Source organism: Triturus cristatus, chromosome 12 (genome assembly GCF_964204655.1).
Source record: "Triturus cristatus chromosome 12, aTriCri1.1, whole genome shotgun sequence".
Classification (NCBI taxonomy): Eukaryota; Metazoa; Chordata; class Amphibia; order Caudata; family Salamandridae; genus Triturus; species Triturus cristatus.
The window spans coordinates 750225368-750245088 of NC_140595.1; the positions used below are offsets into that span (position 1 = coordinate 750225368).

At 44.8% G+C, this 19721-nt stretch overlaps 1 protein-coding gene across 1 annotated transcript in view; it reads right to left on the reverse strand.

Annotated features, from left to right (window-relative positions):
* Positions 1 to 713: 713 nt before the first annotated feature.
* Positions 714 to 19721, reverse strand: part of LOC146782690 (extracellular calcium-sensing receptor-like) — a 53929-nt gene continuing 34921 nt past the window's right edge. Inside the window, exons 4-6 of the mRNA XM_085637184.1 lie at positions 9399 to 9626; positions 1756 to 1879; positions 714 to 1630 (exon numbers count right to left, since the gene is read on the reverse strand). Coding sequence (XP_085493310.1) covers positions 714 to 1630; positions 1756 to 1879; positions 9399 to 9626 — 1269 coding nt within the window. The remainder of the gene's footprint in view (positions 1631 to 1755; positions 1880 to 9398; positions 9627 to 19721) is intronic.

The following is a 19721-nucleotide window of genomic DNA, read 5'->3' on the forward strand; positions in this document are numbered from 1 at the left end:
ATAACATGTCAGAGGATCCTCTAACCTTACAAGGAATTTAATTGCCAATTTGTGGGACCTGATTCCATGGTTAACAAACAGGGGCTTCAGATAAAAATTCCTAAAATTACAATAAAATTTGCAGAACAATAGAAAGTGCAGTGTGCTTTGTTTACTCTTATTATCACACGGGCAGGGTACCTTATCTAAATGACGTGTCTTCATTTTTGGGAAAGCGACAAAATAGTGTACAATACCTTATCTCAGCCTCAATAAAACAAACCGATGCTGTGCATGAGTCACATGCAACAGATAACCATTAATTCCCTCTTCTAACACGTATGTTTTGTATAGAGCCACAGTTGGTGTACTCAGTTCCATTTTTGCTCTACGGTTTTGTCTAAATGATAGATAAGAGGCCTTCATTTCTTTCTTATTAATAGTTAATATTTTTTCACGGTCCGACCATACAGAATAACTGGATTCGAATCCAATATCCAATAACTCACTGCTATGGCATAGCAATAGTTGTTAATAAAAGATTTTACCCATCTATTTTTCTATACATTCTCCATTATTTGTAGTTTAAACTAAACAGGATCAGTCGACTCTTCACACTTAGGCCACTAACTAATGAGTATCTCAGTTTGCTCGAATAATGCCTTTTCATTTTGTCATAAACATATCATAAAAACATGGAATAGCAAGAAAACTGTATACTCTCAACTTATATGTTAATGCCCTGCTCTGTACACTTTTTTGCCCATAAGATGTTCCTTTGAATTATTCTCTGGTCTCAAAAGGATGATGTAACATTTTGGGAAAAATATACAAGAAACTAGTGCAAATGTAGAAGATAACATAGCAAAAATCTCCATGGCCACCATATACTTGCCCTTGGTGCTTAGGTACGCTGGTATAAACGACAGCCAAACACTGAGGAAGGCGAGCATGCTGAAAGTGATGAATTGAGCCTCATTGAAGCTGTCAGGCAGTTTCCTGGCTAAGAAGGCCAATATGAAGCTGACAGAGGCCAGCGCTCCAAGATATCCCAACATGCACCAAAAAGCAAGAGGAGACCCCTCATTGCATTCAACTACTATCATCTCAGGTGTGATGAGGGTGTTGTAGGCTGAGAAAGGTGGGGACAGAAATAGCCATATCACACATAAAATAACTTGAATGAATGTAAAGACAAAGATGACTATGTATGAAAAATGTGGTCCAATCCATTTAATTAAGTCACTGTTTGGTTTTGTTGCTTTGAAGGCAATGACCACCAAAATGGTTTTGGCCAAAATGCAAGAGACACAAAAAGCAAAAGTGATGCCAAAGGCCACTTGACGAAGAAGGCACTTAACAGTGGTAGGATATCCTATGAAAGCCAATGAGCACAGAAAACACAGGGAAAGAGACAAGAGCAGCAGGTAGCTGAGGGAGCGGTTATTTGCTTTGACAATGGGGGTGTTTCTGTAATGCTTAAAGAGTCCTAGAATGAGAAAAGTGAGAAATGAGCAGAAAATGCAGATTGTCATCAAAGTGGCTCCAAGGGGTTCTTCATAGGAGAGGTACTCAATAATTTTTGCAACACAAGTGTCCTTCTTTACATTTGGCCAAGACTCCCAGCCGCATTTGTAACATTCAGCAGAGTCTGAAAGAAAGGTAAAGCAGAATGTTTAAATACAAATTAACATAGATATTCTGATTAAGTCAATGTCATGTTAAAAGTGAACTGCAATATACAACTCAGTACTGCTCCAGATATATAGTTCATACCAGTTTGGTTTGAAATCTCCCCTTGAGGACATCGGATACACTCGAAGCAGCACACAGGCTTGCCTTCCATAGTAAGCTTTCTGAAACCAGGAGAACAGCTAGGACTGCATACAGATATTGGGACCTTCAGTAGAAAGCAACACATTTTATTTATTTATAGCATTTGTCAGTGTGCTCCTTTGCAGTAGAGCTACTACAGCATAACTATATAGGAGAAAACAATGAAGGTGTAATGGGGCAGATGTGCATGCAATCTATCATAATATTTATTAACAATCTCATATGGCAGAAAGGTCAGGGCATCTTACAGAAAAAACTTACAGAAACACACACATGATTTGTTGCAGAAGCAGAAGAAAATAATCTATTTTGGGAAAGGGAAGGGCTTCAACCAAGGTGGATCTTCATTTGCTTTTCTTGGGTGCATTTGTTTAGCACATTGAAAGTTTGAAGTTTGTTCTTTGAAATTTCACTCACAGTTAATCATTTAATAAAAGTTCAACAAAGTGAGCAAGGATAGGATGGAGGGAGTTAAGAGAGGAGTCCAGTGCCATACTGGGAATTCTGGACAACAGGGGATGTGCCATTGTTGGACCTGGCCCTTTCTTCAGGGTTATCCCCAAACATTTTGCCTTCCCGTATTTATTCTGACCAGATATTCTTGACCTGAGGACACTGGGCACTGTACCACTGCTATTCAGTGTAGAAGTGCCTGTGCGCTCTCCTTTAATCATGGCATGATTGGTCCACACCTGTTTGGCATATTTAATTGACTTGTTAGTCCCTTGTACAGTGGTATCCCATAAACTCAGGACCTGTAAATTAAATGCTACTAGTGGGCCTGCGGCACTGCTTGTGCCACCCATGAAGTAGCCTTTCAAACTTGTCTCAGGCCTGCCACTCAAGGGCCTGTGTATGCAGTTTACTGCCTCAGCGACTTGGCATTTAAAGTCGCTTGCCAAGTCTGAAACTCCTCTTTTACTACATGTAGGTCACCCCTAAGGTAGACCCTAGGTAGCTCTATGGGCAGGGTGCTATGTGTGTCTGTGCATGTGCCTTCATTGTGTGGCATGTCCTGGTAGTGACAAACAGACTTTTTGGTTTCTCGCTGCTGTGAGGCCTGCTCCTCTCATAGGTTTGCATTGGGATTTCCCGTATATTTTTTTCAACGGTAATTTTGATCTGAAAGGAGTTGTGATCCCATGTTTGGAGTAGTGGTGATTAATCCTGCTCATTGGGGTAAGTAGATATTACATTACTATTGGAGAAATGCCGCTTTTAGGAGGTGAGCATTTTTAGGTGCTTCTGACTCTGTTCTTTGCAGCTTGACTCCAAGCCACATCTAGGGTAGAGTGACAGCTGGGCTTGTGCATACTTTCCAGAAAGCCATCGTACAGGAAGGGTTGGGTGTAACAGGGTTACATCTGCATTCATCTGCATACTGAATGGTCTACCTGGCCTGGGAGAGAGGGAGGTGGGGCACACTTACATTTGCAAAGGCTGAACCCTGCCCTCCAGCAATGTGTTTGTTTACCACCTACTGATGTCTGGAGCCCGAGCTAAGATTGAATGGAGGTGTTGTGTACTTCTAAAAGCTCTTTTGAAGGAAGTTACCTCCATATCAAACACATTTGGAGTATAAGTACAGGGGCTCTGACCCCATGTTTTAGACACTGCATCGGACTTGTAACCGACACTACTGGCTCTACATACTGCACCAGGAGGAACAGCTGTGCGGCCAGGAAAACCACCACTTGGACTTTGCTTTCTTGTGCTGATCTACTTACCTGCTGGGCGACTAGAGAAACTGCCACTCTGCTAAGGACACTAGTGTGCTGGCCTTTTGCCTGACTGCCTGCCTGCCTGCCTGCTCTTCAAACCTCCACTGCTCTCCAGAGACGGGTGAGCTGGCTTCTCCCAGCTTAGTTGAGGATCACTCAAGGATCCCAGGACAACACTGTTTGTTGCCTGATAGTAGATTATGTTCTTTTTCAGCACATGCAGAGTGCTGAACTCGACTCAGCACAGTGCGTGGTGAGAGTTTTTCCCTGGTTCAATTTGGAGTGCAGGCGACTGTGATTGATCACACTTTGGGCTGGGTGCCACATCCTTTAAACATCCAGCCCTCTCTCTCTCTGTCTCCTGAGGATGCCCTCCACGACGCCATGCGCTGGTTCCAAATGCCACTGCAGAGCCCAAGTGGAGACCCTCAGGACGCGTTGCCAGAATGACCAGGCTTCCCCTTGATTAATCAACTTCAGCCACAGGAAGTGGATCATCTTGATCTTCTATTCTCTTGCGTGGCCCAGCGCTGCACTGTGCTGACAGCAAAAGAGGCTCGGTGACGCGAGGGTTGCCAGACCACCCAGGGTGCTGTGCATTGGAGACAAAGAGAAGTCTCCCATATCGAGTGGCCTCTGGGGTGTCACACAGCCATCTCGTATTGACTTCATGGGTGACGCTATTGTTTTGGCCTGAGGAGGTGAGTCGGGTGTGAGGGAGTTAGGAGGCCATCCTGCACCTTCTTTACGGGCATCGAACTTTGAATCCGTGGCATACAGTTGACCCACAGAGGTCCCCCGGTGACTTCCCCAGTGGGTGGCCCCTTCCTCAATTTTGGTCACACCAGTGGGGGCATTGTATTTGGCTCCACTGATTGACTGAAACCTTGGAGGCCTCCCTCCTAAATAGGAAATTGAATGAACATTGGAGGCAATCCAGGGGCGAGTCCTCAACAGAGGCCCCTGCTTAAAGGATTGATGTTCTTGTGACCAGTAAAGTTACCGGATTAACTGTAGTAGGTGCGCAGGGGCTCCTGTGTACCCACAATTGGCCTGAACTACCGTATTGTAATACAAACGCAGGGGATTCTGCGCATAAAGTGTTTATTTCTTACAATGATGATTGGAGATTCAGGTGTTTCACTTCCTACCCTAACTGCTGCATTTTATCCCCTGATGTCATGATATTGGTTGCTTTTGCCTTGTCTTGTCAAGATACCAAATATTATCTCAGGAGTTGCATTTGTATGCACAGTGACGTGTTTTATGACGTGTGCATTACATAAGTCTTTATCTTATTGCATTAACTGTGATGTTATGACAATTTCCTTGTTGGCAAAGTGATTATTGATTTATGTGATCTATGTTTATATGCAATATAGAAACGTATTATGTTATACATTATTATGTGGAGTCTTTTTTGTGGTGTATTTATTGCGTCACTAGTGTGTGTCTGTGCTGCGCAAATGCCTTACCCATCACCTCTGGGATGAGCCTGAAAGCTCTGGCCAAGCTACCAAGGGGATGAGCAAGTGTTATCTTGGGTGTGCAATCCCTTACCCTGACTTAGGAGCATACTCTTTCCAACCATTTCGAACAGCCATAAAAGGCATAAGCCATAAGTACAGTGTTTGATGGTCCTAGTAACTATTCAGAAACCTTATGCTGTTGTAGAAGGCTTCATGCAACAGTCCTTATGCCATTCCTGTGTGTAGTCAGACAGCCCTGCTGAAAGAGTAACAGTTTACCCCATCTTGCCCATCTGTGGGACTGGTCACTTTGGTAAAGACCCTACCCAAAGGCTTCAGTAGTCTCATGAATTTTCCAACCAGCTACAATATAGGTTCTACAGTACACTAAAGCGAGACCTCAAGGCATCATAATTTCATAGCTCAATGTATTAAACGCTGCACTAGAATGATTATTGTGCCTTAAAACATCTGGGGCCGTATTACACAAGGTACCCCGGGGGAGCAGCGGACCATTGTGCTCTCTTTGCGTGACCCCAGGAACCTTTGGTATTACAGAAGGGGAAATAGACACTTGTGCAGCCCCTTCTGTAATACTGATAGCACTGGCGCACATTATGTGTCAGCAGTATCTTGATTGGGCGTTCCCTCATTAGCATGGGGGCATGCTCCATGTAAATGAGGGAGTCGCTTTGCATATTTGCCGTATTGCAGACACGAGCGGAGAGGCAAAGAAGCTGTCAGGGGGCGCCTTGACTGTAAACTGTGTTTTTTTAAGTGAATTTCTATGGTCTTCTAAATAGCAGTCACGTTTGCAGAGTGGTGGAGAAAAAGGGCTGGTCCTCCAACCAGCTCTCAGGAATTCCGCTGTGTAGGACTTACAGGAGTTACCAGGAGGGCTTCTTGGCCCCCAAGGTCCCTCTGGAGTAAAGTGTACTTCATCCCCCAAACAGTAGTGCGCCAGGAGATGCTTTTACAGAGTGTTGGAGAAAGGGGGGCATCGGAAGATCTCTTAGCAATCCCACTGTGTGGAATTTACTGGAGGTAACGAGGGGTAGTTGGCCCCAAGGACATCTTTGTAGGTCAACTACCCCTCTTGTTACCTCCAGTAAGTCCCACACAACAGGATTGCTGAGTTCTGATAGCAGGCCACGCCCCCTTTCTCCACCAGTCTGCAAATGCACCTCATGGCGTGCTCTTGGTTTGGGGAAGAATTCCCCTTCACTGCTGGGGTTCCTTAGGAGCCAACTAGCCTACCTATTACCTCCAGTAAGCCCCACACAGTGGGACTGCAGAGATGTGGTCACAGGCCACACCCCTTTCTCCATCACTCTGTAAACACGCTTCCTAGCGTGTTCTTGGTTGGGGGATGAAGTCCCCTTGCCTCTTGAGGGTCCCTGGGGCCCAACTAGCCCTCCTGTTAGCTCTAGCAAGCCCCACACAGCTGGATTGCTGAGAGGTGGTCAGATGCCATGCCCCCTTCCTCCACCACTCTGCAAACACACTTCCTGGTGCACTGCTGCTTGGGGGATGAAGTCCACTTTAGTCCTGAGGCCCTCAGGACGTAAAGGGACCTCATAGCCTTACCAGCAGTGCGCTGACAGGTGCGTTTGCAGAGTGGTGGGAAGCGAAGTGTGACCTCCGGTCACCTCTCAGCAATCCAGCTGTGTGGGGCTTACTGGAGGTAACATGTGGACCAGTTGGCCCCTAAGGACCCTCAAGAGCGAAGGGGACTTCATCCCCCAACCAAGTGCCTGCCAGAAGATGCGTTTGCAGAGTAGTGGAGAAAGGCGGGAGGGCATCCGCTGAGTTGCTGGCTTCTGATTTATTTTGTATTTTAGGAAGGGAGGCTGTGTGACCCCCAGTTCCCTTGATCGATTTGGGCCTCGGTGACCCCATCCTACAGGGCCTGACCCATTTTTTTCAAAACATTTGACGTAAAAAAATAGGAGGCAGATTTCCACTCCGGGGACCCAATCCCCTAGGGCTAGGCCTTTTTTTTCAGTTAGAAAAATTAGAAAGGGGAAGGGGGTCATGTGACGCCCCTCCCTAGGCTGAGTTTGTCCTGAGGACCTCATCCCCCTGGGGCATGGGCATTTTCTATGCATTTTCAAGGGAGGTGGGCCAAGGGCCCCACTCCCAGGCCATTTTCGGCCCCGGGACCCGATCCCCCGGGGCATGGCCAGCTGTTTGGGAACCATGGGGGGAGCCTGAAGGCCCCCCAGGTCGCAGCCGGCTCCCGCCTCCTGCAAGTGCCAGCATGGCATGGCTTTTTACCCCCAGGGACCTGCTGACATACAGCTTCCTGGGGGCAAAAAGTAAAGTGCGTTTGCTTTGAACAAGCGAGAGCAAAGTGCTCTCTCTTGTTTAAAGCAAGCACACTGTTCGCTAAGGGCTGGCGGGAGCAGTGGTCCTGCCATCCCATAGCAAACTGCAATTTCCCGGAGGTAGGCACCCTGCGACATTGCAGGAGCTGGCCCTGAGGGGTGGCGCTTTTACGGCTCCTGAAGGGGGCCGCACAGCCCCCCTCCAATTTGATAAGTAGCCCCGGGGAGGTGGTGGTCCTTGGGGCTGCATGGGGGCAGGAGCCCACCACGCATTATAATGTACATCGCCCTGGGAGTGGCACCCTGGGACAATGATGGATGCAGCCCTGGGGGTTCCCAGGGCCATTTAGGGCCCCAAGAAGGGCCCCCCCTCCCATTTGATAAGTAGGCCCAGGGAGGTGGCGGTCCCTGGGGCTGCCTGGGGGCCAGGAGCCTCCCCACGCATTTATTTCTACAATATAGCACCGGAGAGCTGGCAGTCCGTGGGCCTGCGGGAGTCCGCATTGCCCCCCACATTCAATGTTTAAGCCCCAAGGAGGTGGCGGTCCTCAGGGCTGTGGGGGCCTGTGCAGGCCCCATGTCTCTTTTTATAATTGCCCCCGGGACCTGGCCCACCCACGGGCCTAAAGGAAGCAAAACACGGGAGCCTGCGCTTCATTTTCTGTATTTTTGGAAGGAAAAAAAGCCTTTTTTGCCCTGGGGTCCTTTGGGTCCCCCCGAGCAGGCCTATTCAGGATGTCTTTACCCGGACCCCTTTTCTTGTTTTTTTCAGGTTTTGTAACCTTTTTTCTTGTGACTCAGTTCAACTGAGTCACAAGATGGCTGCCAACACTTCCTGGTTTGAAGTGTTGGCTGCCAATCAGATTAAAGTCTCGAGATCGGGAGGATTCGTGGATCCTCCACGGCCACAGTTGTATATCTGAGAAATGTTTCAATTTCTTAGGAACTACTGAATGGATTTACACCATTTAACAAAAAGAGTGCTTTATGAACCAAGAGCTACCGTTTTGCCAAATTTAGTGTACTTTCATTCAGCCCTTCGGGCTGTACCTGTGTCCATAGATTCCTATGGAAATTAACATGTAGAAAACGTGTTTTGGGACCCCCCCTTTTCCTCAGTCACCGCTTGACGAATCACCCCGAAACTTTCAGCACTGCAGCTGACCTCACTGCCCCATTAGCCTTGAAAATTTCATGAAGATTTATCAAACAACGCCAAACATATTGGCAAATCAATAAAATATTTTTTTCTATGGAAACTGAGTCCTAACTATGACTAACTACATCTATATATTAATTTTTTTAATTGGGGGAGCCCCCCATATCTATACACATTGCGTGGTAATGGATGTGTGGTAAAGGCTGGTTCACAGCTGGACAATGGTTGCTCTGATATTTCATTAGAAAGGGGAGCTCAAGATGCTTCCACTAACATGTTCATTTGGTTGGAAAAATGTGGAGCTGAATAACACATTCTTAATTAAAAAGTAAGAATGTTTGTTCTTATGAAACAATTAACTACCTCAATACTTTTCTCAGATTGGTGTATAGAAGAAGTGACTTTTAATACTGATCAAGTTTCATTTACTGAGAGCTTTAGGTAAGTAGTGAAGGATTCATAAGAAAACTTCTATTAGTTCCCCAATTAGGCTTTTATAGGACTGTTTTCTTGCCGTCCAAGTCAATGTAGAGCAGGTCTGGTTCAAATCACACTTCCTACCAAAATGGCATAAGGCGGACCACTGAAGCCAGAAATGAGCATTCACCATTCGGTATTGAGATTGCGAGGATAATGTTCAAGGCACATTGTTTGCAGCTATCCAGCGCATTAGTCAGTGACTGAATCAAGACCTAATAGTAAAATGGAAAGAACAATAATGCCTTCTATAAATTAAATGTACCCTTCAAAATGGCTTAATGTTCCCACCCTTGTCTTTCAGTTTTGCTTTTGCGGTAGATTCTCTCTCTTGCATTTTTCCATTTCATTGCTTTTTACATGAGAATAAAGAAATCACTTTAGTATCTATCCACAAAGTTAATATCTTTCAGAAAACAGCTTCTTATACCTGTGGGAATCCTGCAGCCCATCTGATGGCAGTGACATTGATGAAAAGACCTTTTTTCATTGTGGCGCCGGACTCGTAGCTGCCCACCTTCACATACTTGACTGTGCCCATGGTATCAAACTGCCAGTTCATGATATCATACTGAGCTGGGATGTTGCCATTCTCATCAAAAAATATTTTTGCTCCAACTTTATTGTGAAAACTCACTTTTTTGACATAAGGAAGAAGCTATAGGAGGAAAGTATTCACAAGTATGATATGTGCAAAAACGATGATACTCTTAATTCATTTGCAGTTATTTAACATTTTTCTGTGGTTTTTCACAAGTCTGCGTGTACTGCTTCGGACCCTTGTTGTTCAAACTTCTAAGTGTATTGGTGTTAATTCTTCCAATGCTGGTGGCTAGGTGCAAGTGGGTTTTTCTTAATAAAGTACGGCTATGTGCTCATATTGTGAAATAGGTAGAAACAGTGTGTTTATTTGTTAGTTATGAGAATATTAATATTTGAAATGTGCGAGAACATAGGAGTTTGTGAACAGTGGATAGTTACATTCCGATCATCTTGTCTTAGTGAATCTTGACACCTCATTGTCTCAAGCCTCACTCTAAGTTTGTTTAAAACATTTGGAGAATTAATTACAAAATATGTTCATGGACCTATTTTATACATCAAAGTGATCTTTATGGTCACACTCCTTTACTGCATATCATTTCTATCCTTTACACCTTCTCTTGCACTATTTTGTGTGCGACAAGGGTGAGACTCAGTCATCAGGATGCACTTCCAGTTTGAGAATATGCCTTTTGGTTTGAAGAATGCTCCTGCCACCTTCCAAACATTGGTCAACTGGCTTCTGGCTGTGTTGGAGAACTTCAGTGCCGTCTATTTATTTTCAGCTGGGATAACCATCTGTACAACCTGAAGTAAGTGCTCCAGGCCCTGAAGCAGTCAGTCCTTACTATCAAGGCCAGTAAGTGTCAGATAGGGCAGGGTTCTGTTGTGTATCTGGGCCAACAAGTTGCTGTATATGACACCAGTATTGCCCTTGAGGGAACTCACTCTAAGAAGCAGTCAATTAAGGTGATTTGGATAAAGATATGCTATAAGGGCATTTGACACCCTGAATAAAGCAATCTATTAAGCAACAGTACCCCACCCACTTGAATTCAGTAAAGATTTTCTTGTGCAGTCAGATGCTTCAGAGCATGGCATAGGGGCTGTTCTTTCACAAATAAATTAGGAGGGCCTGGACCAAACTGTAGTCTTCATCAGCAGGCAGCTACTATCCAGAGAGCAAAGATTGAGTGCATTTGAGAGGGAAGCATATGCAGTAGTCTGGACACTGACATATCCGAGATCATAGCTTTTTGAGACTCATTTCCCGGTACAGACAGACCATAGACCCTTTAGATGGCATTGTCGAGGTGGTCATCTCTCTACAGCAGTGGTCTTCAAACTGTGGGGCGTGAAGTCATCTCAAGGGTGGCACCAGTCCACATCACCCCAGTGGCAGGCAGAAGCCCCAGAACACACTCACTAGTGGATTTAATTGGTGCATTTTGTAGCATGTTTTTGTCATTGTGCATTTTCGGCCTTATTTTTGAAGGGAGTTGGGCTTTTCCTGAGAATGGCTTGGACTCATGTAAGGAAGAGAAGGAACAGCCTCGGAAATTCATAAGGTAGCGAAAACCTGCCCACTGTCACAGTGCACCTGTCCCTCACTTTGATTTGACAGTGGCATATTGCCTGTGGATGTTTTACAATTCCAGCAAGGGTTTCTGTTGTATATTATCAATACATGCATGTTTAGTATTTCAGTTTCATTACTCAGCATGTGGTGGGTGACATTTCTTTGTTCAACCATTTGCAACCATCGGAGGAGGTCGCTCTAAATGACACAGAGGACCATGTTTAGGAGAGTCTTTTCTGGCCCCAGGCAGATTTTCTCCTCACTGGCGGAGCCCCAGCCGGGTTAGAATTAATCATGTTCACCTCTGCCTTGTGTTGGAGGGCAGCATACAGACTTGTTTCCCAGGAAAGCATCTGTCTTTTAAAGGTGGCCACTTGTGGGTCCTACAGTGGGCTTCGTTACTATCTGCTGTGTTGTACTTTTAAGCAGAAAATAGGGGTGCCACCTTTCCCAGGGAAGAATAATTGTGATATCTTCAGGTTTCAAAATTCTGCAAAGGCCCAAACAGGATACTTAAATAGAACTTTACATATACTCATCTGTATACAGTTTTATCATGGATTTTTAGTCTGTGTTTACTTTTATTATCAGTTAGGTATTATTAAGAGAGCGCCAGAGCGCATTTTAAAGTGCATTCTTACAATTACTGTTTAAAGTATGTACACATAAGGGGAAAAAGTACTGGTGTCTGACAGTTCTGCTAATTTTTGTTTTGGCCGGGTCACTAAGGGATAGTATGTTAGTGACCTACCATTGCAAATGTTTTTTAACAGTTCCTAGAACTTTTTAATGCTTCTCATTGCTTAAAAGTGTGCAATTTCTGATATATAGCTCCTTCAATGCCCTTCATTGCTTGTTTTTGGTCATCGGAAAGTCTTACTCCGAGTGTCGTACATTTGGTCGTTGAATGTCACTCCTAAGCACACTTAAACCATGGGAATGTGACACATAAGCAGTCTAAAAACTTGGCAACTATGGTCTGGGTGCAGATTTGCAGGGCTTTCAGAATAGGACGTTGTTAGTACAGATCAGGATGTTGCTTTGCAGAGAAGATCTGAATGGGGCTTTGGTAAGAGAACCTGGATGGGGCTTTTGCCCAGTGGAATTCCCAATATACTGCTGATTTAGTTAACCTTCTTACCCATGTCTCGATATGCCCTTTTGTATGTTGGAGGGGGGGGGCCCGACCCCCAAACATTTTGCTTAGGGGGGGCTTGACAGATCAAATTTTGAAGACCACTGCTCTACAGTATATGGAAAATAGCCCAGGATCTGACTGTGCCAGTGCTAAAGGCCTCTCCAGGTTTTTCCACCTTAGTGAAGACCATTTTGAGAGTGTGTACCACCAGATTTTTTCCTTGAAAGCATTGTCTAGCTGTAGAACTCTGTACACTTTGCTAATTTGTAGTAAAGTGCCTGCGCTCCTCCTTTTTATACGTTGAAATTGTTATATTGAACTTACCTAGAAGTCCATAGTATGAAGTACAAAGTGTACCCATTGCCTGTAATGTAGAAGTCACTAGTAGACTCTTACACCTGTTATGCCACCCACGACAGAGGCAATGCAAACTTAACTACAGTCCTACCATTAACAGCCTGGCTGTTGCATTTTTAAACAGCCAATTAGACACACAAACAAACCCTTCCTTTTAAATAGCAATACTGCACCTATAAGTAGGCCTTATTGCCAAAGGCAGTGTGTATTACTTTTTAAAAGGATATGTAGAAATGTTATGTTACACATGTCCAATGAAACATGCGCAAAAGTTATTTTGACAGTAGCAAGGCTGGTTGCTCTTTAGGAAAGTATTGGAATTTAATATTGCATTTAATAATGTCATCTCTGGCTAGGAAACAACTGCAAATTTCATTTCTGGCCTTCTGTAATATTTATTCAAAGCCCAATTCACTGGAAAAGTCATATTTCTGATAAATATTATGGAAAAGTTACATTTAGAAATCGACTTGTTACCTGCCTAAAGCATCTGAAGGCCCATTTGCATCAGTTCCAATTGTCTCCTGGCAACGCAATAGCCCCTTTGTTGAGGTGTGAAAATTGCTCTCAGTGCATGAAAAAGCCTTGTGTATGGGGAGGTGTTTCTGTTCCTCAAGAAGAGTGACCATTTGGGTTGCACCCAGGAACTTGATTAACTTCTAAGAGCTTACCCTGTCACAGGAAAATGTCTGCTAACACTTGGATAGGACCATTCTTTGTCGTCAGACAGGCACCAAACCAAATGGTAGAGGAGCTGCCCTCCAAAGTAGTTTAGAGTGACAATAGAGGAGGAGCTGCTTATTTCCCTGGCCACACCTATGGGGCTCTCTCATGGGAAGAAAGGTTTTGCCATCTTGGGCTTGGACAGGGAAGGATACTCTTAGATTGTTTGCTGTAGGTCACACATGAACTACTGCAAAAGTAGGTAGGGTTACCCCTGGGTACTTTTACCCTTTTTGTTAGAGAGGGGGCCAGGAGTCACCCACATCCACAAGCAGGTGTTAGGCATAAAGGTGACACCCACAGGAGCCTCATCAGAACACTATTGGACCTGTGGAAAATCAGAAGAGGGCTGTACCTAATGCCTGAGAAGAGCCGAGAAGTCCGGACATGCTCTCGCTCGTGCACTCAGGACAACGACGTGAACTCCAAGGGTCATGAGGGTAACCTGTTTAAGCAATAGGGGCATAACAAGCTACAAGAGTCCTTTACTACTATTTCCCAGTTGACCATTTCTCACAGCACCTGCCTTGGTTCCTGCTGGTGATTTCTGCTGGAGTGAGCCTTGACTCCCAAGTTATGTTCTTGAACTGCTGGAACACTGGGCTGTGTCAAAGTATACCCCTCTTATCATCTCCTAAAACCTGGGTCTTAGAATATGTTTTGCTCTAAAGACCTTCGGAGGACTGGAAACAATCTGCCAAGCTGATAAGATGAACGTGTCACAGATGGGCTGAAGATTCAGCATCAGCAATTCCGATTTAGAAGGACCTTACATAGAAGGTATCTGGCCTTGTGGAGCCCTCTTTGGCTACAAACTGCAGCCCTGCCCCACTGGAAAAATCCAAGCACCAAAATGTGACTAATTTTGAACATAGAAATCTTCACCGGGTGAAGGTACAAAAAGTATTAGGCTAATAGGAGACTTTTCTTTGGTATAAAATTAAAATTTCTCCCCCTCTGAGCTTTGCTGTTAAAAGTCAATGTCTTAACTGGTAACCTGCCAGCTGCTATCTGACATTGCCGAACCCTCTTCGGCCACAGCCTGCTGTCCTGCTACAGTGAGGATTTTGGACTCCATTTTAAACACTTCATCCAGAGGTACATCATATGACGGGGTTGAACCTAATTTCTGTAACAAGACCATGCTCTATCGCAGTTAACCTTCACTTGCACCCAGGTGCAGATCGAGCGCAATCAGATGACCACGGCTGGCACCATGTTGAATCTTAAACTTTAAGAACAAATATCCCCTACTGTATTTTTTGTTCTTTGGTGTCACTTTATTTATAAACATTGATTTTTCTTATGTTGTGTTTTGACTTGATTACTAATTGTTGTACTGCATAAATATATTACACATTGTCTGATCTGTGCCGCTGGCTAGCAGGAGGTTGAGCTCAGGTTTTATTGGCAACTTTAGTGATTCGACCATGCACGAAATACCCCCTCAAGATCATGGTTCAACAAAGACCGAAACTGTGAAACAAGGCAACTTAGAGCTTCAGAAAGACTTTAGCCTCTTCGCTGCGGCGCAAATTCCGCCGCAGCGCTCCCGCAGTGCTGACATTCCGATCGCGGGCGTGGTCATGACGTCTCCCGGCCGTCGTCCGCACACGCCCATCGGGACTTATGCCGGCCGGGAGACGTCATGAGCACGGAAGAGGCTAAAGAAATAAACCTTCCATAACCAATCTTCAATAGCTCAGAGAGAAAGGCAGGAACTGCAAAAAACACATCGTGAAGCTAAAAGCTGAAAAGATACAATCTTCTACAGAGTATTACACAAAGCAAAAAAACACTCAAAATAACTTTCAGTGTCATAAAACAACAAGCCAGTAAACCAGCAAAAAATAATCTGAATGTTTCCAAAGGACACTGCAACAATAGCTCAAAATGATTTCATGATAAAATCAGAAAGCTCAAGCTCTCCCTAATCCACCTCTCCCAGCCAACCATGAAAAGTTCTCCCTCTTCACTCCTTCCGAAGTCCCGAACATAAGGATCCCCCCACAACTCCCAAGACCTGGAAGATATTCAACCCACTCACAGGGGAGGACATCTCAAAGATGTTTGTGAAAACCAATCCCTTACCCACATTGCAGACCCTCTCCTTTCCTCCCTAGTGAAAAGTCTTAACCAGGCCCTAACCCCTCTCTGGGCTAAGATAATAAACAGCTTCCTGAGTAATGGGGTTATGCCTGACTGTCTCAAACTAGGTCAAGTCACCCCTGTGCCAGATGCTGACCCAGAGGACCAGAACAGCTTCAGACCCATCTCCAATCTTCCCTACTTGGCAAAAATTAATGAAAATTAGTTCTCTCCCATCTCAAACAACATATTGATTCCACGACAAGACAGAAGTCTCCACCCGAAACATATGGTAGAAACCACCCAAGTCCAAGTATGGATAAATACCATTTACGCTCTAAACTGCAAGCTGACTCCGGCTGATTCTGTCAAATCTCTGGGGATCACCCTGGACCCAACTCTTAGCCTTAACTGACACATAAAGAATACAGAGAAGAATGCATTCTACAATCCTAAATCTCCTATATAAATTCAAGCTTCTCCTCCCCCAGAATGATCTAATAACTGCCACACAAACTTTGGGTCTTTGATGACTGAACTACGGAAACTCCACCCTCACTGGCACTGCGTAATCACACATAGCTCCATTAAGAGCCACTCTTAATGCAGCAGCAAGGATGGTCACTGGAATCAAATATCACAATCACATCTCCCCCTCTCTGAAAAATCTAAGGTATCTCCCAATTGAAAGCTCGTTGCTGCTGCAAAACTGCCTGTCTCACTCACCCAGCCCTTCACACAGGGAAGCCAGCCTACCTTGCTTCCAAACTCACAAAGGCAGAACAGACATGCAACTTAAGTTGCTCCAACACTATGCTTCTCATCCCCCCAAAAATACAAACAAAAAGCCCTAACACACTCTTTCTCTGACAATGCCTGCGAAATTTGGAGCTCACTCATAGTAAATAATACGACTAACACCTCCTTTGTGAGCTTCAAAAGACAAGTAAAAAATATTCTCCTCTATCAACACCTCAGGTTCTAAAGCTCATCATAAAACCTGAATTCCAACTGAAACCTCCTCCTCGAGTTTCACTTCAGTGTTTATCTGTGAGAAGCTGGCTCAGTATGTGAGGTACACTTATGTAAGTGGACACCTTGCACTGTTCCAAACAACCCTTATGGTGATTATAGTGGTGTTAGACAACCTTAGAAAGCTCTCTAAGTGGTAGCTGTGGAGAGCAGCCTTCAGGCTTAGTCCAGAAGGAGTATAAAGCGCCTTGTGTTACCAGAGCGTAATCCTTTAGATAAAGATTAAATGAAAAAAGAACCACACAGTGTATTTATAAAAATATGTATTTATTATAAGACACTCACTAACACATACAGATATCTCCTAACCGGAGATATACACAATGCACATAATACTTTGCAAAAGAAACAAGTAAGTAGCACTAAATATACAATGGTCCCCAGGTCGTATGCGAATGATGACTCGAGTCAAGACAATACTCAGAGGACATAGAAGTGACAGGGACCCAAGAAACCACCCAAGTTGAGTATCGAGGAGCCCCACGGAAGTTGTGTACAGTGTAGGAACACAACTGCGTTCTCCATACGAATCAAAGTGTAAGGCATGGTTATAATTCTAAAGAAAGAGGACCATTCCCAGTGGGCCCTGAAGAAACCCCGTGGAAGACAATAGGTTGGGGAGCCACCCCACCAGTGGATACCTTAGGAACCAGGATACCTGACCCAGGGAAGCAGGTGAATAGGTGTGAAGTGGCATCGGAACTCAATGGGAGACTTCAGGAAGATGCCGCTGCTGGAGAAGGTGAAAGTGTCCGGTGGAACGCAAAGGTGCTCGTTAAGAAAGTGCAAGCAGAGGGGACAGAGTCTATGCCACTCAGGAGTGACCAGGAGGCACAAAGACGAGTGCCCACCGATGTCGAGTTTTACAAGAGAGCGGACGTTGACCTTGGAACTGCAGCTGTGTGGACCAGGTGATGCTCTGAAAGCCCAGGAGAGTACATGAACTGTCCCATGTCGGATGTCTAGAGTTGAGGGGTCGGTGACCGACAAGAGCACCGATAAGCCTTTGCAACTGCAAACAACGTGGAAGTAGAAGAAGGTGCAATGTCGTGACCAGCAATGACCTGGAGACTCACCACAAGATCTTGGTCACTGGAGATGCTGGTGGTTGGGGCTACTTGGAGCCGAAAATCTTGGTGGAAGGAAGCACAGGGGTTTGGTTCCGGCAGCTCCGGCGCAGGATACTGGCCCAAACTTGGTGAGATAGATAGATAGATGGATAGATAGATAGATAGATAGATAGATAGATAGATAGATAGATAGATAGATAGATAGATAGATAGATAGATAGATAGATAGATAGATAGATAGATAGATAGATGGATGGATGGATGGATGGATGGATGGATGGATGGATGGATGGATGGATGGATGGATGGATGGATGGATAGATGGATGGATGGATGGATGGATGGATGGATGGATGGATGGATGGATGGATGGATGGATGGATGGATGGATGGATGGATGGATGGATGGATGGATGGATGGATGGATGGATGGATGGATAGATAGATAGATAGATAGATAGATAGATAGATAGATAGATCATTTTTATTGCACAATTAATTAACATCATTTCAATGAGGACTTATAAAACACAATATAAAGTGTATAAGTTCCAATATTATAAAAGAGTGTAAAAAGAGTTATTTCAGTCTGTTGCTCAAAAAAATGTAAAACGTTTAAACACCGCTTAAGCAACTATAAACATGAACCCTTTAAAAAACTTAGGCACAGCATTATGAATTATAGTTCTGTGTGATGTTCAGAATCCAAAACTGCCTTTACTGCCATCTAAGAAGTGTGCCACCAGCTGCACTGATTCACCTTTCATGCACTCGACTTGGGCAGCTTGACATGTCCGTATATTTGAAATACGCCAAATTGGGCAAAGCCAGTATATTGTCAGTGGGCGTAGTGTCTCACAGATGCACAGTATGTGAGTTAGGTATTCCTCTACTGCTCCACATGCTCAGGACTTAGTAGCTTCAGACTCTTTGTAACCTTGCCTATATTTGTATGCCGACAGTGGGATAAATCCAAACAGCAATTTCTTTAATTGATGCTTTATTATTTGTTTTAAGGGGGAGGACAAGTGGTGTGGCAAGGTCCCACTATTATAGAGATTTGATGCCCAGCTTCCCTGACTTAAGTCTTTTAATGTTTGCATATCACTGTCGGCAGCCTGTTTTGTTAGAAGTCTTGCGGTCGCTGATGTGAGTAAGGGGGCTGACCATATTTCCTTTGCTTCCAATACCTCCACACAATGGGCTAGAAATGCACACCATGTGGATCCTCGGGTGTTTATCATTGTCCAGAAGTTTTTCTTTAGTGTGATGTCCTGGGCTTGTTTAGCTTTTAGACAATACGCTATGAATCTAGCTTTCAGGATCCACTTTTGGGATGAAAGGTTGAATTCCCTACGTATTTGCGCATGAGAGGTAGCGGTCTGTAGGAAAAAGATTTTACGAAAAAAGGCCGACTGTGCTCTTTCCAGCCATTTTGTCATCTTGTCTTTGAACGCCAATGCACCATGGGCTACAGACAATAAAAATGTGCCCCCATATTCACATTAAGGGAGTGAGATCAGGTGAACATATGGCTTTCCTTGCTCTACAAAAAATGCTTTCCAAGGTTTGAGCTGTTCCTTGCATTGCAGTGATGTGAGTGGAGGGCCGTTTTTTAAGATTGATCCACACCCCTAGGTACTTGTGGGTGGTCACTATCTCAATAGGTTTACCTTAAATGTTCCATGCACCTTTCCTTTTTGTTGGTGAGAGGTAGGGCAGGCCTTGTAGGAAGTGAAACACCACCACCTGTGTTGCTGAGCCTTTTAGAGTCTGTGGGAGCTCAGAACTAGCAGACCAGTCAGCTTAGTTGCAGTGCCTGCAGACACAGGCAAGTAACTCCTTCACTTCAAGGGAGATTTCTTCAAGTGTCTTGGATGCCCACAGGCCTTGGAAGGTTTCCTCTATGGAGTACAGAAACGGATGTTGCAGGAGACGAGTAGGGCGAAAAGATCAGGAGCGGCAGGAGACTTCCCGGTGGCAGCCTCGATGCCCCAAACAAAGTCCAGCGAAGTCCAGACTGCCCAGACGGTCAAAGTTGAAGTGGTGTCTGAATTGTATTGTGTCCCACAACGAATCTAGGGACCTACCCTCAGGTAAGCCCTTAAGTACCATAAGGAAAGGGTTGGGATGATTCAGGGTTCCCTCCCAGGGGAGCTGGTTTGAACAGGACTATGCAAGGAGGGCACCAAATGTGCCCTTCAACCAGCTGGCAAGTGCTCC